The 27,978-nt window shown below is 38.4% G+C and overlaps 1 protein-coding gene across 1 annotated transcript in view; it reads right to left on the bottom strand.

Annotated features, from left to right (window-relative positions):
• Positions 1-2,043: 2,043 nt before the first annotated feature.
• The window catches only part of tnn (tenascin N), a 31,778-nt gene continuing 5,843 nt past the window's right edge, over positions 2,044-27,978 (bottom strand). Inside the window, exons 6-19 of the mRNA XM_063462515.1 lie at positions 27,784-27,913; positions 25,357-25,539; positions 23,645-23,734; positions 15,068-15,331; positions 12,038-12,301; positions 10,515-10,781; positions 8,825-9,088; positions 6,568-6,698; positions 5,926-6,064; positions 5,680-5,831; positions 5,063-5,159; positions 4,777-4,941; positions 4,032-4,195; positions 2,044-2,193 (exon numbers count right to left, since the gene is read on the bottom strand). Coding sequence (XP_063318585.1) covers positions 2,044-2,193; positions 4,032-4,195; positions 4,777-4,941; positions 5,063-5,159; positions 5,680-5,831; positions 5,926-6,064; positions 6,568-6,698; positions 8,825-9,088; positions 10,515-10,781; positions 12,038-12,301; positions 15,068-15,331; positions 23,645-23,734; positions 25,357-25,539; positions 27,784-27,913 — 2,460 coding nt within the window. The remainder of the gene's footprint in view (positions 2,194-4,031; positions 4,196-4,776; positions 4,942-5,062; positions 5,160-5,679; positions 5,832-5,925; positions 6,065-6,567; positions 6,699-8,824; positions 9,089-10,514; positions 10,782-12,037; positions 12,302-15,067; positions 15,332-23,644; positions 23,735-25,356; positions 25,540-27,783; positions 27,914-27,978) is intronic.

Here is a 27,978-nt window from a genome sequence, read left to right as displayed (position 1 = left end):
TTGCTGCAGATTTGTTGGTTGCACAACCATGATGTGAATCTCCTGCTCCACAACTTCCCAAAGGTGCTCTGTCAGATTGAGATCTGTTGACTGTGGAGGCCGTTTGAGTACAGTGAACTAATTCTCACATTCAAGAAAACAGTTTGAGGTTATTTGAGCTTTGTGACATTGTGTGCTTCTCTGCTGAAAGGAACCATCAGAAGATGGGTATGCTGTGAAGCTTTTTTAGACCATTCCACATAAACCCCAGAGATGGATGTGTGGGAAACTCCCATTAGGTTAGCAGTTTCTGAACACTTAGACCAGCTCAGTCAGAGTCACCTAAATCACCTTTTCTTCCTTATTCTTATGCTCGACTTCAAAATTAACATGTTAAATGCATTGAATGGCTGTGTGATTAGCTCATTAGATATTAAAAAACAGTTGAATGGGTGCACCTAGTCAGTTGCCCGGTGCCTGTATATCCCCAAATTAACATGAATGATTTATTGTAAAAAAAATTTAGCTGAAGACAAGATTTGTCTCCAGAAAGTCCTTTAATGGAGCACTTCAGGTCCAAAGAACAGACAAAAATATAATTAAATAAAAATGAAAAGAACTAATAAGTCCATTACTATGCATACATACGTAGACAAATGTATAAGACAAAGTTAAAGAAGCATGCATCAGCATTTACTGCTTCAATATGTCTGCATAAAACTTAATGTAGCTTCTAGTGTGTCTGCAGAATTTTGGGGGGTTGTTATGTATCTTCTTACAGCAGTGAAACACACAAATATACTGAATAACTATATCATTTTGTCTGGCTTTTCCATGGTAACATATTCAGTTTTCAAAGCAACTCATTAAAATCTGCAAAGCAAAAAAGGTTTAGTACAACTTGCTTGCCTATATCCCATAAGGCCATCGCTATATTGAGATGAGAAAAACAAACAAGATTTTCACATATAAAAAATGTTTTATTTTTATTCCCTGAATGATTGCATTAATATGAAAGAGCAGCTATAATGTCAGCTTGAGAATACAATTAGTAAATAAAATATGGATAAACAGGTTTTTATTTCCTCATTTCTGACCTTCAAAGTTTTGATCCTAAGGATTAGCTGGAAGTTAAAAAAATCATAATAACTTTTAGGGGAATGTAATGTGTGAGAGTCACTGACTGCAAATCAAATAACTTCTGGCAGATTAGGAGAAAAGTTGATTGATGTGCTCAGCCCTTGTCACTTAAACCAAGTTTGTAACAAAAATGTGTTAAAAAAAGAAAAAAAGAAAAAAGTAATCAAGCAAAGTCAAAGTCAAAGAAGTTTTAATAACTTCTGTCAGCTTTCTAGATTGAAAAACTAGAGTTTGGTCATTATGCTCCCGAAGATGGGGCAAACAAACTTCATTCCTATTGACATTTGATAAAGGCACGTCACATTGATGGATATTAGCTGTCTTGGTCATCTGAATGTAAAGCAGAAGCACTTTGGCGTCTCTAGACAGCCATCCGTTGTTACTGACGGCCTTGTCCCACACAAACTGATGTGATGTGACAGTGTTAGAAGCACAGTGGCAGTTTAATGTGACGAAGCCAGCTGGCTTCACAATCAATAAACTCAGGGTGCTAACTCTAATAGTCTACACCTGATCCACAAAAAAACCCAACAACAGACAAGCTATTTTTGTTTTCTACCATGCACTCAATTTCTTTGGAGGATGTGAAATAAGCAAATATAACACAAGCAATATAAACAGGTTCAAGTTTGAGTGATAAACAAAACCAATTAATGTCAAAAAAAGTCAAAGGACGTTTGTCATTTGACACTTTCTTGTAGTCACAGTAAATCTTTGAATTTCTATTGTGCATATGAACAGATATTAAGGTATTAGTTTTTCTAAAAAGTGTACATATTGTCCAAGAATTGAGACACACAGAGAGGGAGACCAGTAGGTATTCTAGTCTAGAGTATTAAAACATGCATGTGTACATATGTACAGAAACACCAAAAGCTTGTGTGATGTCAGGCTGATGGGGCTGATGTGGTCACAGGCGCTCTTCTATTTCTTTTGGAGTTTTGCATTTCTGCTTTTCTCCCTAGCCGCCAGCGATCGCCTCTTCCTGCTGGACAGGGCTCCCACAGGTCGGATCTTCATCTCAGTGAAGTCGAGGGATGTCACGTGGCCCTTCCACGGTTCCCAGTTCACCCCCTGACAGCAAAAACAGCAGATTGAGAGAGATGCTGATTGGGGCAAAGTAGGGAAGAGGAGAAATGTCGTATGTTTAGACAGGAGAGTCGTAATGAAAGGGGGAGACAGCGAGCGGAGAGATCGAGTCGCAAAAGAGGCAAGTGGCATGACAGGCAGGCGGAATGACATGCAGTAATAAATACCTACCGCTGCTTCATTTCATGTGAGTACAAACTTGTTTTGACTGTTATTGCATTTTGCCGACAAACATTGCAGGAGACATCTGCAACGGCAATATTATGGATGAAATCTCGACAAGAGCAGAGAAATCCCCTGGCATTTCCTTCGGTATCAGTCTTCCTTAGACATAATAACTGTTGTTGTTACCCAAGCAGCCTGGTAAAAACACTTATGGTTTATAGCTGGTGTGAGAAATGTGTTTTCTTATCACTTCTGATGGATGCTGGCCATTTCTGCTTCACCTCAACAATCCAAAACAAAACAAGTAGAAGTGGGCTGGGGTGAAGTTGTCTTTGATTGCTGACCAGGGAGCAGCCTCCCAGAAAGCTTTTTTTTTTTACCTTCTTTTTGTTTTTGTTGTTTCCCTATAAGATGCTTAGTAAAGATCCTAAATAACAGTGATGTGTTTTTCCTTCACAGCAGTTAGTTGTGGTACTTGTGTGTTGTTTTAAATCCTAACAGAGAATGTTGTTATATATAAGGTGAAAAATGGTTGGAAAGGCAACTAAAAATGCATCTGATCTTCAAAATGGAAATGGAAAATGGATTGCATTCAAAGAGCTCTTTTCCAATAGTTTCGGCTGCTCAAAGTACTTTTATACCACAAGCTGCATTCACCTATTCACACAGTGCCCACTAATACAGATTTATGGATAACCTGCTCTGCATCACGGGTCACAGCTGGACAGTAACTATTGAATTACATATTTTCAGACTGAAGAGGACTGATAAATAAAAAGAGTAAAGAAGATTTTTGAAATCCAAAAGTTTTCTTCAGTATAGTAAAACTCCTAAACTGTTTAGGAGGCAAGCTTTCAGTAATGTTTGCCATAAACGTAAAAATGTTATGGTAGAGATGGACTGATGGGACTTGTCCAGAAAACCCATGTTGTTAACTGGTCACAGTCTTCGGGTAATTACAGGGTTAATACAAGTCTATTATGATGTAATATAGTCAGCCACCAACTGGTGAAGCGGTATGGTATAACGATGATACAGTAAAAGTGTGACTTAATGCAGAGCTTAGATTTTATGTTGCCCATCTGGACAAATGGAGCACAAAAGATAAAGGTGCTAGATTTTGTACAGCAGATGAGCAGTATCTTAAAGTCATGACCTTAAGAAATAGGAAACAAGTCCAACAAAGAACATATGCAGGCCCTGAGAGATGAATCTGGCCCGAACATCAACATTACTAAAGTGGTGTTGGATCATCTTGACATAGAATGGAACAAAAGGAAGAAACATCCAGAGAAGAGTGTTGAATGATCTTCAAAAACACCCAGAAAACTATTTCTGAAGGCTACTTAAAGAAATGATAAAAACGATTTGTTGAATAAAGGTGTTCATATCAAATACTGATTTTCAAGGTCATTAGAAATGCACTAACTGTTTCTGCATGTATGAATGTTTGCACATTTCAGTAAATCACTGCACATATTTCCCATTTTCATTGAAAAATATAAAGAAATGAGTCTCAAGACATTTGCACAATACTGTTGCTTTAAATATGTGTGTGTGTGTTTTTGTGTATGTTATCCAGAAAACTAGAAAATCAACACTGAATCCAATAAACCACAGTTTACTGCTGCTGAGGTGCTACAGTCTCATTCACTTACCATGCTGTGCCTGGTTTCACCCCATTTGCCGTTAAGGTTGGCCAGGTGGCAGTTTTTGTACCACCAGGCGCCACGGTGACTCAGAGCACAGTTGGTCAGGGCAATGTCATTATCTGAATCAATGGTAGTCCAGGGGAGGCCTTGGTGGTAGGTCATGGCATCACCTGGGGATCATCGAGAAAATTAGGATTGCACCGTTATTACCGTAAGAACAACAGACTTTGTACCATCCTCTAACCACAAGATATATTACTGCTGATCTGCTGGTCACTTCTTTTTCTTTCATGTGTTGCTTGATGGAAGAAATTGAATATAACGCCAAACATAGAGTGATTCAGTTCTGCAGCACATGTTGTTTCAGCACACTGAGTTATATGTAGACACAGCATAGCTCTCGCTGTGTGTGTCTGTGTCTGTCTGGCCTCAAAGCCCACTTAAGCCTTGCTTTCATCCCTATATAGATACTGTCTATAAGTGACTGAATGTAAGTTTCTGAAACAAATATCCCACCTACTGTTGGGTACATTTCTTTCTCAGCATCCTACAGCATGACCGGTGGGGTGCCTCCCGCTTGAAACCCTTCTATTTTCTGACCCTGTCTGTTTCATTGCTATTTTAGCCATCACCTTTTGGCTATAACTCATTCCATTTAAGTGCCACAGAGAATATAATTCTTGAAAGCTGTTTGATTTGTCTGCACAGCCTCAGCCTTTTATGTTGCCTATAGTTAAGGAGCAAGAGTCACCTGCTGTCCCACTGTATTTGCCAATGGTGAGCTTGAACTTCTGCTTGACTGGTGCAATCTTAAAGTTGTCGTATACAGCATACGCTCTCTCTGAGCCCACACCCAAATCAAACCTCAGCTCATACTGAGTAGGAGTGTTGGTAAGCTCGTATATTTTATCGAGACCTGAGGAAAAACACAAGCAGAGAATATCAAGAACACACTAGACATTCCTTTAATGCTCAAATGTGCATGTTTATGCCTGTCTGCAGAAAAGCCCTCTTTCCCAAAACACTGAAGTGCTCACCAATCCAGAACTCCTCGGTTAAGTTGCCAAAACCTGCAATGTACTGCCTCCAGCGTTTCATAAAGTCCAGCTTGCCAATGTTACGGCGCTGAAGCACCTAAAAGTAGAAAGCACTCATAAGTGTTACACAAACATTTCAAATGGTTTGTTCTAACTATTTAGTGCTATCATTAGGGAGTTGAGCCCAATCGATACTGGATTTCCAGATTTGATGCAGAAAATACGTCTTGGAGTCTAATAAATTTTTTATATACATAACCAGCATTGGGTCAGTTTGTTCACCACTGTTTCTTTGTTATTCAAAGCGAGACTAATACTGGCAGACAGCGTTGACCAGCCAATAAACTGAACAGCCTTTATTAGGGATTCCTTTGATTTAGCGTTGCAGCTTCACACAGGCATGGAGCTAAAAATCTAAACTGAATCAGGTGAGACCAAGAGTTATTTTAGTCCCATGGCTCATTCAGACTCCAAAAGAAATGAATCCACTTCCCATAATACAACCCAGGAGCAAATAAGTCACATGCACATGCCAGTGTTCATGTAGTCACTCTCATTGTTAGACAAAAGTTCCACACTGTGAGCTTCTTTATTGATATCATATCAAAAATTCCTACCAGCCAGCCGCCTCCATCAGTGTCCATGTCGCAGTAAGCTTCTATAGGTTTGGAGCGGTCATTGTTAATATAGACTGTATAGACACCATTCCTCCTATTGCCGTTCTTCATGATCTGAACACAGTCCATGGGGAATGGGTGCAGGAGACCAACTGGTGACGGGGGTGTGGTGGGAAGATTATTAGAGTTTTTTTCATACCGATGATTTGTAACAGAGTACGAGATGTTAAGTGACGTGGCACAAACCTGTTTTGAAGATGGTTTCTACCACCTTGCTCCTCTTGTTGCCCCTGTAGGCAATAATAGTGACAATGTACCTCTTCCCCATCTCAAGACTTGATGCAGCAAAGCTGCTCTCACCGGCTACAAGCTGCTTTTCAGCAGTCTGATGAAAACATATAACAGAACATTGAATATAATAGCATCACATTATGGATTTAACGTTTCTGACAAAAAAGTAAATTGTGTTAGGTTTAATTACTTCGATCTCAATTTTAAAAAGACAGCAAACAGCAACAAAAGAAGCTGATTACTTCTACCAGGTTTGCTTTGTTTATTGCCACAAGAGGTCAGTGTTCTACAGAGATTAAGATTAACATGCACCTTTAGCCCCAGTCAATTTCCCAAATGTCATTTAAATGACTGAGACTAGGAGAACATGTTGCCCAGAGATTCTGCTTATAACCAGTACAGAATAAGAGGAATCATCCTTCATCCTTGCATCCTTCACCTTCAGGTCTTGTTTTTTTTGCTGCTAAAGTTACACAAGAAGTGAAAACAACATAATATCTGAGAAATTGCGCCTTTGAATATTATAGGTGGTTTATAAGTGTGAATACCGTGCTCTATGGTGCAAACACATATGTGGTAATCATTATGGCGACTTACCTCCGTGTTTCCCTCTTCATCCCTGTAGGTGAGGATGTAACCCTCAATGTCAGCCAGAGGAGGAGTCCAAGTTAAAGAAGCAGAGTCCAGCGTCACGTCTACAGCCCTCAGATCCTTGGGAGAATCAATGTCTGGTGGGTATGAGTGCAAATCAAAGTGGATTACAGCTCAGTGACAGTCATTTAGTCATTAATGCATTTGATAATATCATGTTTTCATTTGGTAAATAAACATTTTCTCCATTTACAAACCTTTAGCCCAAAAATTTAAACTGTTAAGAACAAATTAATGATTGCTATAAACAATAGGTGCTTTTACATGGTTTTTCCTGATAATGTTAATCATTTGTCTGTCTATTATTTTCCTCTGTGAACCTAAAATGTAGAGCTTTTGATTCAGGGTGATTAAATTGGCAATTTAGATTTTCAGACTTTCTCCACATGAAACACAACACAAGACATGACAACCATCTGCCTGCACAGTTACAATTTGCCTGTGCAGATAAGCTAGTACTTATGCTTTCTTATTTAAATGCTTTGGGAGTTTGACCTGAAGCAGAAGCTGAGATAATTTGTCTGACACCAAGATGCCTGTTAGAGCAGTTGGAGCTTTAACCTCCCATGGCTCAAGAAATTAGGGGAAGTCTATGCCACCATAAGGTGCAAAATCATCCAAAACCATTTTCTGTTTGTATTAAAAAATTACTTTTTTAAAAAAATAAAAGGGCAAAACAGCGTGAAGAATGACATTTTGAGCAGCACCTTGGGTATCATTACGCTCCTGACAAATCTGTGAAACAGTTTGGTTTGAGACAGCTTTAAATGACATAATAATGGTGCGTTTTACTAGGTCCAATAAAGTCACAAATGTAATAACATGTTCCTTTATGTGTCCCAGATGATATCGTTTGACACAGTAATGCTCCTGTTTGAACACAGCACCACACTGGCCTTCTGCCCGCTGATGAGTTACGATGAGAAAAGTTTATCATCCAAAACTTGGCCATTTGCTGCCTAATTGAAAAAGACCCAGCTTTCACTTAGCGCTCCCAGATGATTTTACAGATCATCTGTGAATCACAAAGATGCCCCTGTTGTAACACGATCACCACGTGCTGCTGCTTTTTACTCCAAACTAACTTCTGAGGCACGCCATGTGACCTGACCTCTGGGAATCATATTCCAGTTAGAGGTGGTCTTTGGTACTTTAGAGGTTCCAAACAAACAAATATTGACTCTGTGATTGCATGTTAGTTCATTTAAAAATCTCCAGCTATACTTAATCTTTGATCCCTCTCAATACCAAGCTATGCCAAGAAGTACAACTTATTCCAATATTGTTTGTCATCAGAAAGAAATGTAAAAAGATTTCTGGTCAACTCCACAGCAGTCAAGTCTGTGCAAACTGGTTGTCTCTTCATCAGAAACTCACTGAGTTTGAATCATCTGCAGCTGCTCAGAGAACGTGATGCCTTTTTGCCTTTTTTCCCCAACCAGTATACCCCCAAAACTAGGGCCACATGTACTTTAGTAATAATTTACTGGTCTCAGGTTCGGATCTTTTTATTACCAGTATAAAAGCAATAACATGTTTGAGCTTTTGCATTTGAAAACACCTGGGACTGATTACTAAAAGAAGGTACTGATGGGCCCTGTGCAGCTTTTCATGTCTAGTAAGAAAGAATACTAAATAAATTGCTTTGGATGAACTACAATTTAATGGTGTCTTCCTCTGCCAGTCCTCTGCCTCTCTAGGAAATTTTAAGAAATTCTGACTGGTAGTTTTTGTGCAATACTGCTGACACATAACAAAAGGACACTCAAATGCTGCTGTTCATTATCAAGGAAATAATCTTGAGCTGCACCATTGTTTATTCTTTTGGGTATTCTCCATCTTGCCATGAAGTGTCATAAAATTTAGTTGGGTAGATTTTTGGGGGGCTTTCTCATCCTAACAGAGAGTCCCACAAACAGGTAAACACTATTTAAAAGTAATGGGTATTTTCAGCATTTACAGCTAGTTAAAGCTCAGAGTTGGCTCATGTAAACATTCAATTAAGGACTACTTTAATAGGAGAAACTGGTTTTGCAACATCCTGCTCCTCTGCCCAAATGCATCAATGTATTTAACAGTAGAACCCAAGGCTGCAACAATTTTAAGAGAAGAAAAATGACCTTTTTCAATGTTTCATAAGAAAGAAGTGTTTCAATATCGCCAAAAGGGGGGAAAAAAATCCACTTGTTCATATTGTATTGACCTGTCTGTGCTTTTGTTGAAATCTTCCTGGTTGCTTTGTCCCCCTTGACGGCCCAGATGTAGACAGTGTAGAGAACTCCAGGCCTCAGGCTAGTCAGCATGTAAGAGGTCCTGTCAGACCCAACAGGGATTTCCTCACTAGAGCCCTCAGAAGAGGTGTAGGTAAGGATGTAGCCATCAATTTCTGCCTGGGCTGGATCCCATGACACAGTGAAGCTGGATTCTGTTTCATCTCGGGCTAAGAGGTTAGCAGGAGCATCCAGTTCTAAAGGAAGATGTTAGTAGAAGAGGTTTACTGCACTACTCATGCACATTTCAAGAACTGCTTGTGCAAACTACAAGATGTGTTGTTTCATCTTTCACTACATCAGGGGGATGAAACAACTTAGCTTGAATTTTCTACAAGCATTAGTATCATGATTGTGAGTACATGATGAATACTGATGTAATACTGATGTTTTTTAAGTTCACTTTGTCCATTTAGAAACCTGGTGGTTTGCGTCACATTTCACAGGCCCAAAGTGGTTTAAAGGAAATGATGAGTCAGGACTTCAGTTAGAAACTATTCAGCTCCTAAGAGGTCTCTTTAACAGTGTTTTCATCACATCTAAAATTATATCTACTGATTCCTGCCTTAATGTGGTCTGATGATCCACTTAAGATTTTCTCTCGCCACACAGGTGAATAGGAACATCCAGTTCTGTACAAAAATATGATTAAGAGCATAGAGAACAGAATAAAGACAGATTTTGGGGCTCTAAAAATCTAGCAGCAGGCGGATTACTTGATTTTGGTGAAGAGGATTAAAATTTTAACTGCCTGTTTGATTGTCAGAAAGGAGAGTACTTATTACTTGAATGTGGTATTTATATTTGATGATGCAGGGAGATTTTTTGGTCAAATATTCCTCTGATATTGCTAAAAATGTCTTGTTTTTCTGTCAAGAAACATTTCAGTTTCAGCTGTTTTTTGCTATGCTATAGGTCCAAGGTGCTGTAGTTTGAAGAAGAAAAGTGCTTGTGATCACCACAGTTCAGAAACTGCTGACATATTCTATGTCATGACTGAAAATGGCTTTAAGAGAACTCTTCAATCCATGCTTCCCTTGCAATCAAAGACGCTGAGAAGCAATTGAAATTAGCATACTGTTGAATAAAAGATGTTGAGATGAAGTTCTCCAATATGCTGGCTAACCTGAATGGATCTGAGTTTGCATGAATCAAGGAAGGGTCCTTCGACTGGAAAGGAACTATAAAAGGAGCAACTGCTCCGAATAGTGAGCATAATAGTCAATGGGAAAGAGCAGGCCAGAGTGCAGGCATGACTGACTGAGAGGAAATGGCTGGGTTGTTCCAGTACATGCTGTGAGCTGGCACATGACTGCTCAGGAAGAGCTGAGGTAAGTTATTGGGGAAAAAGATGTCTGGGCTGCTTTCCCCCTTATTGACCCAAAGAATAAGTTGGCAAGTAGATGGATGAACTGATGAATGGATACGTTGGAAAATTGCTTTAAACAAACAAGCTGATTCTGATTGGTCTACCATCTGAGAGACATTTTTTTAAGGTTTACAAGGAGGTTGACTTGCTGTCTGGTCAGAAAAGCTGTAATTATGGGGCATGTGAAGCTCTAGGGTATTAAACATGAATTTACTAGTCAGACAATTTGTTTTAACAAAACTGGAATCTGACACCTGTCTCAGCTTGTGTTGAGATCTTCCTGCTGGCTTTGTCTCCCTTGACAGCCCAGATGTAAACAGTGTAGAGGAGCCCAGGCCTCAAACCAGTCAACAAATAATCAGACTCATCTGCCCCCACTGGGATTTCCCCACTAGAGCCGTCTTCAGAGGACGTGTAGGTTAGCATGTAGCCATCAATTTCTGCCTGGACGGGATCCCATGAAACACTGAAACTGGATTCTGTTTCATCTTCTGCTAAGAGGTTAGCAGGCGCGTCCAGTTCTAGGGGAAGATATTAATACACAAACTCTAATGATGAATATTACAGTCATCTGGACTATTATGACAAATTAAATTAATCTAAAAAATGTGCAGGAATATAATAAATCCAGTTATTTGGTTGATAAACCTTATGAAAACTTTATGTCAAGGCGACTGTAGACCAGTGCTGACAATTTAGAATTAATACTTTTGGAGGAATTGGGAAGGGTTAGCGATTTACTCAAACATGTTCAAACAATCATGTTAAAGTCAGTATTGGTGTGACCAATTCGATTCTTCAACACATTCTGAACTCTCTTGGACAAACTATCTTGTCATTTCTTTAAATAGTCTTCAGCATTGGTTCTCCAGGTTTCTTGAAAGACATTCGACAGAAGATCCAATGTGTTTTACACACAGCATTAGACACTCAATGATGTACCTCTCTCCTGAGGTTTTGATGACGACTTTACTAAAAAATTCAAATTTTGATTCATCACTCCCTAAGCTCTATGGCACTGATTTGTATTCTGATTCCTCTGTGATTTAACATTCCTCAGTCTTCTCCCTGTTTCCCTTCCTTAAGAATCGCTTCTTGACAGCCACCTTTCCACTGAGACCATTTCTGACGAGGCTTCAGTGAACAATAGATGAATCTGAAGGAGAAATGCAAACATGTTCCACTTTGCTGACCAAAACTAAAGGGCCAGACACATCTCTCAGATCCTGTGGCAGGACTTTGCTGGTGTGTTTCCTATTTCTTATGGACAGGACTTTCAGGTACTGTTCATCTGCTGTAGATAGCCTACCACTTCTTCTTTTCTCCTTAAATATTTTTGAGGACACACTACACATTATCCTGATATATGCCAAGATTTTCGCCAACAGGTAGTTCGAAAATAATATTTTATGCCTGTCAAACTGTGTTATCTTTGGCATTTTTCATAGATTCAAACAAGAAATGGGAACGAATAACAAAGAGCCTGAAAATACAATTTAAAATCAGTTCTTTGCAAAGTTATGTGTTATGTGTAGACACCAATAAAGCCAGGGGAACTATTGCTCAATAACTCTTTAGAAAATTACAAGAAAGTCTGCCTCACTGGGAGCAAAATTTTTAAAAAATGAGGGATGACTCAAGACGTTTGGACAATATTGTATCTTTATACGTAACATAAAATATATTATCATGTAAGAGGCAAGGAAATGGGTTTTGTTTAACTTTGACATTAGCCATTTAATGCTGTGGTTTGAAAAGAAAGTTACATTTCTGAGACCTGTCTCAGCTTGTGTCGAGATCTTCCTGCTGGCTTTACTCCCCTTGACAGCCCAGATGTAGACAGTGTAGAGGACCCCAGGCCTCAGGCCAGTCAGCGTGTATGAAGTACTGTCAGACCCAATTACAATTTCTTCACTTGAGCCCTCAGAAGAGCTATATGTTAGCATGTAGCCATCAATTTCTGCCTGAGGGGGATCCCAGTGCACCCTGAAGCTGAACTCTGTCTCATCTTGGGCGAAGACGTTAGTAGGAGCATCCAGGTCTGCACAGGGAGTTGTAGTTAGTAGATACTTGTAAAAACACATAATTACAGCTGTTGCAAACAGAAAAACTAAAAGAATCAGCAGTGCGGAGCTTCACCTGTATCTAGAAGCTGAAGACACTGGAATAGATGTCAAACTTGGATTATACTCTGTGGTGAGCTTTAGCAGCTCTCTAGCCTTAAACAACAACCCCTCTTATATAAAGCTGTTGTTTTTCATATATGACATACAGTGATGGGAATAACGGCGTTACAAGTAACGGCGTTACTAACGGCGTTACTTTTTTCAGTAACGAGTAATCTAACTAATTACTATTCCTATCGTTACAACGCCGTTACAGTTACTAACAAGGAAACGTGGTCCGTTACTATTTTTCAACAAACAGACGGTTGAAGCTGTGTTCAGCTTACCGCATCTTATATCAGCTGCACGGAAGTAGCTGACTATGTAAGTACAGCTTTAAGCAGCTGCGCGCGCTCCCGCGGACGGTAATCACGATCACTGCACAACACCTGGAGCTAAGGGGGCAAAACAATCACATGAGTGCTGCTGTTTGACTGAGGAAGAATAAAGTAGTCGTGGTAAGCCAATCACACGACCACTTAAAGACAAAGCAACAAGGTGATATATACCAGTTTTAAATTGTGTTGATGGGCCACGTAAAACCAGAGTCATGATAAACAATATATACGCGGCGTTTTTACCTCAATAGTTTCGCCACGTTAGCGCTAGCAAGCACTCTCTGCTATTGAGCAAAAAAAAAAAACAAAACCCCACAAAGCACAGGGGACGTTTTAGGAGTGACGGAGAGAGAGAGAGGGAGAGAGAGAGAGCAGAAAAAGAGAGAGAGCGAGTTTTGAGATGTGAGAGATTTGTGACGTTTAGCGTGTTTGGAGTGTGTAGTTAATATGTTGTCTTGTGTAGTTAGTGTGTAGTGTTGTGGATAGTTTTGTGTTGTGTGTCAGAACAATGAGGCGACTGCTGTCTCCAGGTAGAATAAGGAGTGATACACCTGCTGCTGTCAGACCTGCAGGTATCAGGCTGTGATGTTCTCCTTTATAGTGGACAGACATTATGTTTTTGGAGTGGCACAAATAATTTGTGTGGCATCTTATTTAATGCAGAACAGCTGATTGTTCTGTAAATAGTTTGAAATGGTTATTTAAAAAATCAAGGTAAAAGGTAAATGGATGCAAATAACTTTGTTGTTTGCAAAACTTGTGCATAGGATTTTAAAATTGACAATTTATATTTGCATTTAAAGTTATGAAATATGATTCATTAAACATGTTTGTGGTTGTTACCGTAAAATATATAACTTTTTCTACTCGGATTTTGTTTTTTGTCTGATTTTAGATCAATTGTGTTAATACAGTATGTCAAAATGAGAACATAACTGTAAATTCAGACACGTGATGTTGTGCTAAAAACAATGATACCAAACAAGGCAAAGCAAATAGTTTTTAAAGGTAAAATGTGGAGGGAAAATCAAAAGTAGTAAAAAATGGCCAATTATACCCTGGACCCCAGAGGGTTAAACGTTTTTTTTTTTTTTTTTTTAAAGTAACGCAATAGTTACTTTTCAAGTAATTAATTACTTTTAGAATATTGTAACTCAGTTACTAACTCAGTTACTTTTTTGACGAAGTAACTAGTAACTATAATTGAATTACTTTTTCAAAGTAACTTGCCCAACACTGATGACATATATGAAAAATCTTTTCAATGGTATCCAAAAATACCACATTCAACTATTTCGACACATTTTTTATTGAATCCAAGTTTGACGGCATGACACTGATATGTAAGCAGTGGTACTAGGAGCTACTTGTAAGCAAAGAACATGCAAATTCTACATAGCATACATTTTACTAAGAGCAGGAAAACATTGTTAAGAACTGTTAAGAAACTAAAGTCATACTATGCTGTAAAGGAAAACTAATTCTATTACTAGCTCAGTCTGTTTCACCAGCTTGTGCCGTCACAGTCATTGTGATCCTGATGCGTAACAATATTTTTTAAAGCACTCATACTTCTTGTTCTGCTGACTTTCTTCCAAAAATATCAATACCAGCAGACAGCAACAGCTGCTAATCTGCACAACAGCCAGATTAAGAGACATGAGAAGTGTCTGGCTCTGTTGACCAAGCAAAATGCTTCTGCTCAAACTTCTTATGAACATTCAGCCCGAGGCTAAACAGGGCTGCTTTTAAATGAGGTGTACCACCTAATTATGTTAAACAGTGTTTTTCACACAGAGTTCAAGTTCCACTCTTGGCAGATGGATAAGAGGGGCTGGTGTGCTGAGTGTGGAATGTCTATGTTAATGCTTTTCACACATTGCCAGAGAAAAACCTAGCATGCACAAGATCAAGAGGTAGTAATTGACCAATTATCTGTATGTTTTTTAAGGTCTTACATAAAGGAGCTTAAGAAAAAGAGACCCTAAAATCAACCTTGCTTCAGTTCACAGACTGCTCCAAGTTCAAAGGCAGCAAAGAACAGTTGCGCTTTTGATCACTTTTCAGACAATCAAAGGCTATTGTGCAATCGGTAAAAAAGAGACAGAAGATAAAAGCATTTGTGTACACTTTCAGCACCATTGTTAAAAAAAAGAGGGGATAAGAGCTTCTTTTTTGTGCCTTACCTTTGTAGATATTCCTAGCTGACCTCCAAAATACGATTCCTCTGTGGGAGTCTTCAATGACTGACAGCCAAATAATCAAATCAGTCTCTACTGTAATGTTTCCCCTTTCAGCACTTACCTGTTTCAGCTTCTGTTGAACTCTTTCCGCTGACTTTGTCTCCCTTATAGGCCCAGATATAGACAGTATGGAGAACTCCAGGCCTCAAGCCTATCAGCCTGTATGAGGTACTATCACGTGCTACAGAGATGTCTGAACTGGATCCCTCAGCAGAAGTGTAACTCAGCATGTATCCCTCTATTTCAGCCTGGGCTTGATCCCAGGAGACTATTGCAGTGTCCTCTGTTACTTCGGTAGTGACGAGATTTGTTGGAGCATCAATATCTGAAGACATAAAAAAGGCAAAGAAAAAAAGCATCAAAAAGAGCTGAAAAAGTCAAACTACCCATTAGAAATATGTTCATATATGCATCCACATACATCCCACACATGGATACTAAATGTATAAAACGAAATTCTACATAAAAAATGTGGAAAAACACAAAAAAAACATTGAAGGAACAGAAGCAGACGGTACTGTAGAGAAACTGTGCACATGTTCTGTACCAGAATACTAAATACGGCTGCTGAACTCACTTAAAGGTAAAGCAGTGAAGTGGTATTTTTATTAAATGTAAACACTAGCTAAATGCCAGATTAGAAATGTGTGTTGTTGAGAGTTTCTTGACATCATTGGCAGAGTTTGCTTCCTCGGTATATTGAGATAGTCTGTTCCAGAGTTTGGGGGCATAAACACCAAAAGCTGCATCCCCAATTTCTCTCTGTGAGGAATACTGTATATCTAAGAGTTTGGCAGTAGAGGATGTTTGAGTGCAAGCCGGGATATAAAGTGACAGACTTTCAGAAATATAAGATGGTCCAGATGATCCAAGGCCATTTAAGTAAGAGTATTTTTAAAGCAGTTCTGCAAGATACTGGAAGCTAATGTAGCTCTGCTAAAACTGGAGCGATGTGCTCTCTGTTATTCTCTCGTTTTACTTAATAACCTTGCAGCAGAGTATTGGATAAGCTGCAGTCTACTGATAATCTTTTTAGGAAGTCCAACAAAATGAGAATTGCAGTAATCCAGTCTACTAAAAATGAAAATATTTTTCAGAGTCGTGGCGAGCCAAGAAGAGTCATATTTTGGCGATATTCCTAAGATGAAGGAAAGCTGCCTTGATAATAAAGTTAATGCCGGGTTTAAAGCTCAAATCAGAATGTAAAACAATGCCATGACCTTTTACTTGAAATTTTTACTGTGTCACCTATTGTTGCTCACTTATAAATAAATAACTTGGTTTTAGGGCCAATTAAAAGATTTTTCATTTTATCTTTGTTAAGTTAAAAAAGAAAAAAAACTGCTGTCATCCATTTATTAATGTCAGTTGCTAGAGAGTTCAGAACATCACTGACATTGGGCTCTACAGAAACATATAGCTGTGGACTATGGCAATCAATATTATACTGTGAGATAAGGTTGTATAATGAAAAAAAATGAGCTCATATAATAAGAAAAGTAGAATACCTGAACAACATTAGCCAGGGTCTACTGGCACACTTTACAAGATTAAACAACATAACCCTGAAGTAGCTACTTAAACAAATGAAGTGCCGTCAGTTCTGCAGATAAAACAAATCCTCATAAATAAATGACCTGGGTTTTCTGTCAGTGCCTTTTATAATAGCCAGAATGATGAATGAACTATCTGGCAATGTGTGAGAAAAATAAAGGTCGCCTTTGCTTGCATGCTGCTTCAACTTTTCTTAGTTATTGGTAATTATTAGTGTATTTTATGTATATTATGGTTTTATATTTTTACAAATATTTTCAATTTTTTATTAAGGGTTATTGTGGTGTACTTTATGTGTATGAATACTGGACAGATTTTTCAAAACTGAAAGCATCACAAATGAATAAGATATAGTCACAGTAACTCCACTGATGAAGTGATGAGGGCTGTTGCTAATAGTCAAACAAACATCAGTTGATGAGAAAGATCCAAGGTTTTGAGATCTCTGTGGTTAATAGACAGTACAGTACTTAACACTTGTTAAACTGAACATTCAAATTGAAGGGTTATACGGAGAGGACTTTAAGAAGTTGACATCTAACTTCTGCAGACACCGTTATTCTTTTTTCTTAGAAACATGTAAGTAGTCTATAATTACCCACTTAGCCAACAGTTGCTCATGGATTTGATAGACAGTCTTCTTGCCCATTAGTTCACTTTAGCTGATTTAACACCACATTGCAGCCCTGCATTTTTCTAGACATTCCTTGAAGCAAGGACACTTTGATGCTGTCAGATCAGACATTAGCAGTCTTCACAGTCTTTCCTGGACGACTAACAATGTGTTGTGCTTTTCTTGATGTGTGCACAGAAAGTGAAAAAAGAGTGGGAAAGACAATAAAATAGAATAATAAAAACAATAAAAACTGAAGACAGCTTCAGAGACATTCAAATTGCTGACTTTCTTACCTCAACACAGCTGGCAAAATTGAGGTGAAGTTCAAATTGTTGGTTTTGGAAACAAAACCAACAAATTGTGACACAGGAAATGTGTTTGGCCAGCCATTTTCTGACCGTTTCACAAGCGCTTCTAAAAGGTTTCACCGACCGCTCAAGAACAGCCCGTTCAAATATTCTACAACAGTTTTTGTTAAGAATAGAGACACTTTGAAGAAATCTCACTGATGGCTGTCTTGCCTTTTTAGTCAGCAGGTCAGGCTGTAACATGACACATTCGTGATACACATTTTTATCCAACAGAAATGTACATAAGCCTGTTACTGTTTTATTAATGGATGCTGAAGATAAAAAAAAAATGAACAAAAGGAGAATTTGTAACATCAAAGCAACCTAGGTTACTGATCTGTTCACTGCACTGCAAAGCATGAGCTGTAGAGGGAAGACAAGCAGACCAGAACACCGAGCTTCTGTTTCGGTGGCCTCGAGGAAATATGAAGGATGCACACAAGACTCTGGTGAAGCTGTGAGTGTTGTCTGGATGGGCTTTGGGGTCGGTCGAGGTACTCATCATGAAAGTGTAGAGGGAGAGCAACGAAGAAAGTAAGACTGAAAATAAAGTCACAGAGGCATAGTAGGGGAGACACAAAGGAAGTGAAGGGAAATGTAAAAGTAATCATCATTTAGGATTATTCCTCTGTGGCAGCAGCTGAGTCGAGGTCGTTCTTGTGTCAGTGTGCAGTGTGCATCGTGAAAACTGATTGATGATGCATCCAAGAGAAGAAAGGAAGTGTGCAACTGTCTAACTCTATATCCCCTCTTTGTCTCTCCTCTCCTCTCCCTCTGTCACTTCCCTGTCCTTGTGGCTGCACTGCCTGACAACCTGTCATGAGCTAAACCACAGAAAGAATTTATAATAGCTCCTTTTTATTAGAGCTGTGTGTTTCCTCCAAGGCCTAGAAATGAGAGGTCATTCACTTTTCCAAGTACCTTAACTGAACAACATTAAACAAGCTAAGTGTTGAACATTTAAGAACATTTTGCAATTAATGACTAATAATTTCAGTTCTGCACCAGAACTGCATGACCTAAAAACAGGAAGTGGCAGTATATACCACCAGGCAGATGTCATTGCATTCTGGAAATTGTCAGTAACTGTGAGGTGTGAGGCAACAACATATGATGCATGTGGCACAAAATATAAAGCTTGTTAGTGCAAAAATGTTTTTCATTTTGAATTGATCTAAAACACTTGAAAGAACTTATCAGTTTGAGTGTCTTCACTCTTTTCATCATTCATTATTAAATTATTTGTTATGTGACCTGAATAAAGCTCCTTTAGAACATAGCAGTAGCATTTAGGGCAAGCAAGGTGGACAGTGCTTTTCCAATAAAATCAGAAAATCAATATAAAAAAATGAACTTAGTCTCTCTCCTTTCATCTTAAATAGCATTTTGCCATAAAGCTTCTCTTATGGCCTTTAAATTACTGCCATCTTGTGTCCACAGTTGGCTATTGTCTCTGGAACCAGGATCAACTCTGATTGCCTCTGATTCCAGTTAAATCTATAGGCCAGCAGAGTTTTCTGGCTGCTTCCACATGCACATTGTGGATAAACCTCTGGTTTTTGACTGGAAATTGATTGGATACCGGTGCGCTACACAATCTGCCCAGGCTCTACTTTCAGATCAGTTATCATGTACATTTTATTAGATTGCGCTGTGAAAGATGTTTTTAATATCTCCTTCAGGACTTTGAATAAGAAATTATGATGGAGCGGGGAACTCAAGTTACCTCTAATTTAATTTTTTTTAAAAAAAAAGCCTTTTAATTAAACCAGAGAAATACCTTGGTTGAACAAATGTACAAACTGTGCTTTGTAATATATATCTTACTCTCACAGGAGAGTGACCTGTGAGAATCTCCTTTGTACATTAATTCAACCAGAGAAATACCTTGGTTAATTAAATGTACGAAAAGTATTTTAGAATAGATATCTGATTCTCACAGGAGAGCGACCACATGATTTAACTGAATGTGATGCACGACTGTAGAATAAACAGAATGTAGTATTTAAAATTAATAGAACATTAATAGAAATTTGACAGCAGAAATACCAATACTATACAACACTGAATGGGTAAAATCGTTGCAGAATGAGTCATTTTTGCATACAATTTTATGTACAGTTTGTTAGTAATGCAGAGTTTATGTGTAGTGAGGTGTTTATTTTATAGTGTTTTATTGCTCCTATTATTACTACAATTCTAATCAATTCCTGCAGAATTCATCATGGTGAGCTAATGCAAAATATTCTGATGATAACTATAAAAGTCAGACCTTTTCACAATTCTTCAGCGAGGAATGAGTGCAGAAAGGTTGCAGATGTCTATGCCTATTTAAGTACAGCATATAAAAAAGAACAAATGAAAATACAGAATCATACACTGGTATGCTGATTAAATGTGTTCATTATCTCTATTCTCTTGTGTTAAAGTTATTGCCCACCACTGGAATGCTTTTTTTTCTTTTTTCTAATGTTCTTTATTCCCCTCTGAACAAATAAGTCCAATCCCTCAGTGGTCTGACATTTTCTATAAGTTATTTGATACGTTTTCTTACGTGCTCCAAGCCTGCATTTGCTCTGTATGATGGATCCAGTTACTCCAGACGTTCTACCCCACTAGCTGTGCAGCGTCAGTGACTACATGGCTACACAACACAAGCTGCGACTACGGCCATTTGGAAGACAGCTTATCCATTATGGGTGACATGTTCAGCAGACACTGACCACAAGGCACTCAGTAGTAGGCTGTCTTTCATCATTTAGAGCCTTACAGATTCACAGCCTCACTGTACAGTGAAAGCCATACAGTATGGCTACATATGGAGCCAACAGAGCTCCATTCATTTAGAGACTACAATATGTCAGGCTTGATCTATGCCCTAGTTGAGTTTATTAGCATGTTTGCCCAACGACTTGTATATGCTCTAAGTAGCTCATAATTCTTAATGACAGAACTAACTTATCCACATACCTATATTTTGTCCTTACATATAATATGAATTGTGTGAAACTCCCTTTTTTACGTTATGAACTACGTTATCCTTACGTTATCCTTTCATAATTTATTCACTCCACGTGGCAGCCGTAAGTAAGTTTTAACAAATACACAAAGAGAACAATTTCCTTTCTTCTGAATGACGGGTTCAAGGTAAACACCATTGTAACTGTAAAATAATCCAAATATGTTCCAATAAGAAAATACAGTACACTGTTAACATGGACATATTTCAGGGAAAAGTTACAAATATGTGCAAAAACAAATTGTGATCTGAGTTCAGCCCTCAGATTATGCACAACAGCCTAACTTCTGGCTCTGGCCACTCATGGAAGCATGATTGTTAAACATGGAATAAAAGCAATCAATCTGTGTTACTGTCTGTGTTAATCTGTGGCAGAAATAGAGCATTTTCTGTGTTATAAGGGACAATTCTTATAGCAAAATTATATAGTAGGTTTGAGAAAATTTGCCCAAATTTCAAAAGACAATGGCTAAAAGATCCTGATTTTTCTTTTGTTCAGGTTTAAACAATTTTGGAAGATACCTGTGCAACGCACAAAAAAACTAAAATAAATGTAAAAATTAATTAATTAATTAAAATTAATTAATTAAAATTATTATGAATATTAGAAAATGTCAAAAAAAAAAAAAAAACAACCCCGCACTTTTGAGCATAACAGGCTCAAACATCAATGCTACTAATGCAATAACCTACACCAAGATTAAGAAGATACCTACAAACAACATTATCTTTTTCTCACACTTAATAGGTGCATTGAGCTGTTCTACTGCTCCAATTGAATCAACACACAAAGAGTAGTTCTACACAAAATCTGTCATTCCCAGTTTGACCTTTCAGAAATTTGTTTTGAATCCTCATTACTTTTATAAAATGTCTCTTCTCACATTTTTATTTGACATTTTTCCAGCTCTTTGTATTTTGTCTAACGCAAAGAGCTGGCTCAAAAACCTCCGATGGACACATTTGAGTGGAAAATTTAACCCATCTTCTAACGTCAAGCCATCTGCTTTTTGTTGTAAAGGCCTTGGTGGTGACTTTATTGAATCTGAATCAGCAGTAGCAGCTGTGGTATGATGTGTTTATATGCCTCTTAAGCTTTGGACAGGTTATAGTAAGGATGACAAGTCTGGTCCTCAGTTTCTCTTTTCGTATGTTGTCGTTGGTGGCAATAAAATGAAAACATTCAGCCAAAAATTGTGCATATTCTGCAACATAAACATAAATCCAACATAAAAGTCACACCGGAAGTGCATAACGAGGCCCAGCTATAAATATTCACTGTCATTCTTTTATTTGCTATGTAATACCTTGTTATCAATAGTGCAGAAGGTAAACAACTATAAAAGGAGCCACAGCAAAATAAGTTTAGCAGGATGCCAATTGTTATGCGTGACAGACACTGCGAAAGAGACGATGAGAAGGCACATAGGACAGATGGCAACAGTGTGGAAACCTTTCAACTGTGGCGCTTACACAGTATGTAAGATGGCAGCTGTAGTCTTAGAAGTACCTACCCAATAACGCATTACATAATGTCCCATAAATTGTTTCTTTATGACCCATTGTTTTTATATCCTGTCCTATTCCTGTTCTTAATTCCCCTATAAATATCTTGATTTATCACTCGACTCTGGTTTTTTAGCTCTAATGGCAACACTTAGTGTCTTATTCTTCTTTATTACAGCTTCCTCTCTGTTTGTGTATTTTCAATATTCCCCCCCTCATGTTCCTTTTATCTCCTCCCGTGTATAACCCCGCTGCCCAAAGGCAACAGCATGTTCGGCGAGATAATAGGTGACTGTGCTCTCTGTTGCGCCATGCCAGTCATCGAGAAACTAGCACATCCTCTCTGCCAGACAGAGCTGAGGAGTATCCTCTTCAATCACCTCTAAGCCTTTTCGTGCTACACCTAAAATGAAGGATTGTAGCTGCTGGAGTGAAGACAAGCCACTGTCTGTCTGGTGTAGATTAGCCCATTCGCACACACACACATACACACACACACACTTATGCAGTTGCTAAAAAGTAAGTGGCATACACACAGAAAAAAAGATTAGTGAAGACACGAGTTCTTGAGTACCTGACTGTCTTCAAAAGATGAGAGGTGAGTCTTGAAAATACCTTGCTAAGGCTGATGACTAAAAACCATTAAACTGGTTGCCTCAGTGTCTAAAAAAAACAAAATAACAACCCACCCACCCAAAATGAACAGACTTCAAACTGAAGAAAGCTTTAGAAGTGAGTAATCTCTAAAGAGGGGAGGAAAGATGGGAAGGTGAATGAGAGACAGAAAAGAAGATAATGGGAGAAACTGAAAACCTGTTGTGCCACTGCGGAGCATTTGGCGGTCTCTTAAATTATAACTATGTAGCAACTTAATGTCAAGAATGGCTGTGAAAGTAAAGAGTAAAAATTTATTCCTCATCACGTACTAAAACCAGTCCAACTCACGCTAAGACCAAAATGCTAATATCCAACATTACCAGATGGACTCTGTAAATCATGGACCTTCTCACCCTGACTGTCAGGGAGCATCTCATAGTCATTACAGAATTCATATCATGTTTCCCCTCTGTGACCATGCTCACCACAACCATTAAAGATTCCTCAGATTATTAGGTTGTAAATTCCAGCCCTCCATCCATAACCCACAATCCTGCCTCTTGCTGGCTGTATTCATTGTAATGTTATCACTGGCTCTGTAAGGATGGTAACAGCAGTTTGCATAATACTCCATAGCATTTTTGTGTCTGACAGATTATGTGTTTTTCCTCTTAGCATCTGACCACAGGTGAATTATAGGTGACACAACAAGAGCTAAGAGCACTCATTGGTGGTACACCCAATTCAAAACTAAGTGGAATATGGTTATCCTCGCTGTTTCTCTGATGTTTTTCTGTTCCAAGAGTGGCTGATCTATTATATTAAGTGTCATCCACAGTCAGACTTCTCCGGTGGTCGCAGAAATGCAGTCTCAATGCAATTAATGTCAGGCAGCAGTCAATTTTGAGAAAATTGGGCCCACTTTATGCTAACTGATAATAAGGCACAGCAGTATTAGATTCAACAACTCGTGAATGCTGATGTGTTGACACTGACCTGTGGCACCGGTGACAGAAGAAGCTTTGCCCCCATTGTTTCCCTTAATGGCCTGCACTGAGATGACATACTCTGTTCCTGGATATAAACCTGTGGAAAGAGACATTTAGTCTTAAAAGAAGCAAATGTCCATCAGTCTCTGATATAATGCTCCAAAACAAGGGATTTACAAACTTTGAGGAAAATATTGAGTACAAGTAGAAATTACTTTTCTGACTTTTCTCAATCAAATCCTTGTCTTGTCTTTGTTAACTACGGAAGAACTCACAAGATTAAATTAATGGGATCCCTTTTCTATTAGACTACATGAAATTTATATTATACCCACTTTCCTGGTAAAAGAATATTCACCCTCTATCAGTTTTACATATCAGAAAATTATATGAAAGAAATTCTGCTCCTTACCAGGTCAACTACAACTCCAAATGAACTAGAAAATATGAGACATAAACCCATGTCATTATTTATTTATTTGTCATTATTTATTTTAACAAAAAATTTAAGCCAAAACGCAGAAGTAGTGTATTCAATTTATACAATGCCAAATAGAGGAAATATTCAGCCTGAGAAGGTCATTTCCAAATAAATCCAAGTGCATCATGTGAAAAAGATGATTCAGCAGAAAACACTGAAGACATGCTGCCAATCTTCTCAGGAGTGGACATCCAGCAAATTCCCCCCTCAAGGCCAGACCGCACAATACAACAAACCCAAGAGCTGCCTCTCAGACAAACGGGCCTCAGTTAACATGTTAAATTTGAAGTTCATGACAGTACAATTAGAAAAAGACTGAACAAGCATGGCTTGTTTTGGAGGCTCGGCAGAAGAAAAACTCTTCTTTCTAAAAAAAAAAAACCATGGCAGTGTAGCTCATGTTTGCAAAGTTACATCTGAACAAACAACAAGACCTCTGGAGCAATGTCCTTTGGACAGATCAGACGATGTTGAGATGTTTTTACATGATGCCTAGAGCCATGTTTGGTGAAAACCAGTCATACTAGGATTGATGATTTGACTTGTTTTTGAATCATGGGATCTGGGCACCTTGAAGTCATTGATTAGACCAGGAATTCCTCTGTATTCCACAGAAATCCAGAAATGTGAGGCCGTGTGTTCAACAGTTAAAGCTTGGCTGAAACGGTCAGACTGAACTTAGTTTTTCTGCACTTTGGCTTTTAAATCATTTTGGTTTCTGTGAATTAAATAATGACGTTTAATATGTCATGTGTTGCTGTTCATCTCAGTTGTGTATTTACCTAATTAAGATCTGGTAATAAATAAATAATTGTTTATTGTTTCGTGATATGTAAAACGTTTGAACTGACAGAGAGTGTACCTTCTTTTTACCATTACTGTATACTGTGTGTTTATGAGATGATGTCATGTTCCATGTTTTTATATTCTGACATTATTAATATTTTTACCCTAATGCTTAATTTGAACTGAATATTTAAAGTCACTGTGTCTGTATATGTAAGTTTTTGTAGCACTTTTGCAATATAAATTGCAAAGTAAAACCAGAAGATTCTTTTAAATCAAATTGGATGACTATTTCAAGATTTATGTCCAAAAGCGTCCAATTCAAGATTCAAGAAACAAGGTTACGAGACTATTTACTTCTTATTGATTAGCTTAGAACCCGTAGCTTACTCTAATAGCACAACAGTTCGAGAAATACTTTTGTACATTGTTCACAAACTTGTAAGACTCACCCACAATAGTGTGTTTGGTGCGCGCCTCTTGGCTCCTCTGTACCTTCAGCTCCTCCTCTTGCCCTTCTGGGTCAGTGTGTGTAAGCCTGAAGTAATCCATCTCAGCTTGAGGGTTCTGCCAGTCCACCTCAATAGAGACCTCTGTCTGGCCAAGAACTCGGATACCATCAATAGTTGAGACATCTGGGAAGAGTGATACAAGGTTAGGTGGAACTGAGTGTACAGACATGAAGCTCAAACTTAGAAGTCTGCCTTAAAGCTTTTGCAAACAGAAGCATCTGCCTTGCTCTGCTTCCACATGTCCCCGAGCTAGACAATGATCTCCCAGCACACTGAAATGTGACATTTCTAGGAAAGAGAGCCAAGCAAGAATTCCGCCTCTGGCCATCTGCAAGATATTATAACCAAATAATAGACAAATATTTGTATTTGGCGTGAAACAAACAAATATTAAAATCACTCATGGGTGCATTTCTTTTCTCTTTTTTTTGACATCGCCAGCGTCATCACAGAAAAGTGCATATAAAGGTTTATTGATGTTTTTTAAAGTAACCTTTGCGTACTCTGTGCTTTCCCACATTTAAAGTCACAGCATTCACACAATAAAGTCAGGATAAACTGGTTTAACATATCACCCAGCAGGACACACAAATTAAACACAGTCATGTCTCATTCTGTAGACTAACATTTTACAGCTATTTGTAAAGTTGTGACATCTACTACACCTCAAGAATCAAACATCATAGTTATGCTTTAGTACTGTCTACACTTTACACAGTGTACATTGTGACTTACTTTTATTTTTAAACTTTACATGTCACATGAGCATTTTCACTTCTACCTGTATGTAATTACTTTAAAACAACAGTAACAGCTCAAAGCAGCCGCCATGTCAAAACGCTTCAACCTCAATGATCAGATGACTTCCCCATGTTCCCCAGGATGGGGAATCAGCTGCAATAGATTTGGAGGTGATGGGAACGAGATGACAGAAAAGGAGGCGCACAAACCACAAAGAAGGGCATAGAGAAGATATCAGTGCATCATGAATGGTTCCTCACAGTCTGAGTCTATAGCAGCATAAATGAGGGATGAAGATTGAAGTCTGATGTGAAAGGTAGAGAGAGTGTCTGTATCGTGAACCCAACTGGGAGTTGGTTCCACAGAAGATGGGTCTGATAGCTGGAGTCTCTGCCTCCCATTCTACTTTTAGATAATCAAATAACCGAAAATGAGCCCGCAGACTTAGAGAGATATGCTCTGTTGGAATGAAACGATACTATGAGGTCTTTAAGATATGATGGAGCCTGATCATTCAGAACTTTGTATGCCACTGCATCCTCCCATCTCTCAGAATATTCTGAATAATTCAGACGTTAATTAGAGATACGCTTCTGCAATTTCATGAGGAAAAAGTGAGTTCCATCAAACAAAGCAAGCGTTACCAAATGAAAAGCTTCTTTCCATGCCAGCTGTTGTGCTTCCCGAAAGAAAACTTAAAAACATCCATCCAAACCCTCTTTTGAAGTAGATCATTGTTTGAAGTTAAAATAAAAAGTATGTACCAGTCCTCCTCACACAACAATAAGCCAGATGATGGCGTGGTTTCTTATGCCCATATGTGAAAGCTATGCTGTGTGAGGTTTTCCATGGTAAACCAATCTAACCACACTCCCACTTTCTGCACGTCTTGCTCACTCCCATCAATCCTGTCAAGTAATCTCTTTCTCTACACATCTGTGTCCCGCCACATCTGTGAGCAAGTCCATGGAGCCATTTCCTTGAGAATTAAAGGCTAACAAGCCAGTCTTTAATGAAACACTTAGTAATTAAAGTCTTCAGTCTGTTCATTGCTTTTTTACCATAGAATTTCTGTGAAAGACAAAGACGAATACAGGAACAATCGTGCTCATTCTACAAAAGTAACAGAGAAAGTGAGGCAGGTTATCAATCCATGCCAGGTCCATATTTTCATTCCTGGACTCTACCAGAATAGCTGGAGTCAACATTCAATTTCTTTCAAGGAAAAAACAAGGAAAATCATCCTTTCCAAACACATTTTCAAGTTTCAGGACTTGATATTATTAATACTGTTAAAAAAATCAACCAGTGTTGAATTTTTGGCAGCATTTATGGTGTTTTAATGCCAAATCACACACACAATTACGTTTGACTTCAAATGCAACTTTTTTATCCTGAGAAAATCTAACTTAATCCCTAAGACCTGCAGGCCACACCTGCCCTCAAAGCCACGGTAATCTTTAATAGGTAACATCTGCCTTCACTTTAAACCACCAGCTCATTTAAAGGAAACATGCTGCACACCGCCCAGTTCTGCTACAGCACTAATGTCTGTTAGTCTGAAAAATACTCATTTTAAAGCTCCGTATTTGTTTTTCTGTCCTGATCAGAGCCGTCTGTGCTCACCTGTGGTGGCTTCAATCTCGTCAGCTTCACTTTGGATCTCCTTAATGACCGCATGTACTTGGACAATGTAGGTAACCCCAGGAGTCAGTCCTGTGATGAGGTAGGAGCTCTCTGTGTTGGCGACCGAAATCTAATATGCAGTTGACAAGAAGAAGTTTGTAAGATGATATAGGCAATATACTTTTACTTTGCTAC

Source organism: Pelmatolapia mariae, linkage group LG18, assembly GCF_036321145.2.
Source record: "Pelmatolapia mariae isolate MD_Pm_ZW linkage group LG18, Pm_UMD_F_2, whole genome shotgun sequence".
NCBI classification, from domain to species: domain Eukaryota; kingdom Metazoa; phylum Chordata; class Actinopteri; order Cichliformes; family Cichlidae; genus Pelmatolapia; species Pelmatolapia mariae.
The sequence above is the reverse complement of the archived record's forward strand: the minus strand, read 5'-3'. Positions and strand labels throughout refer to the sequence as shown.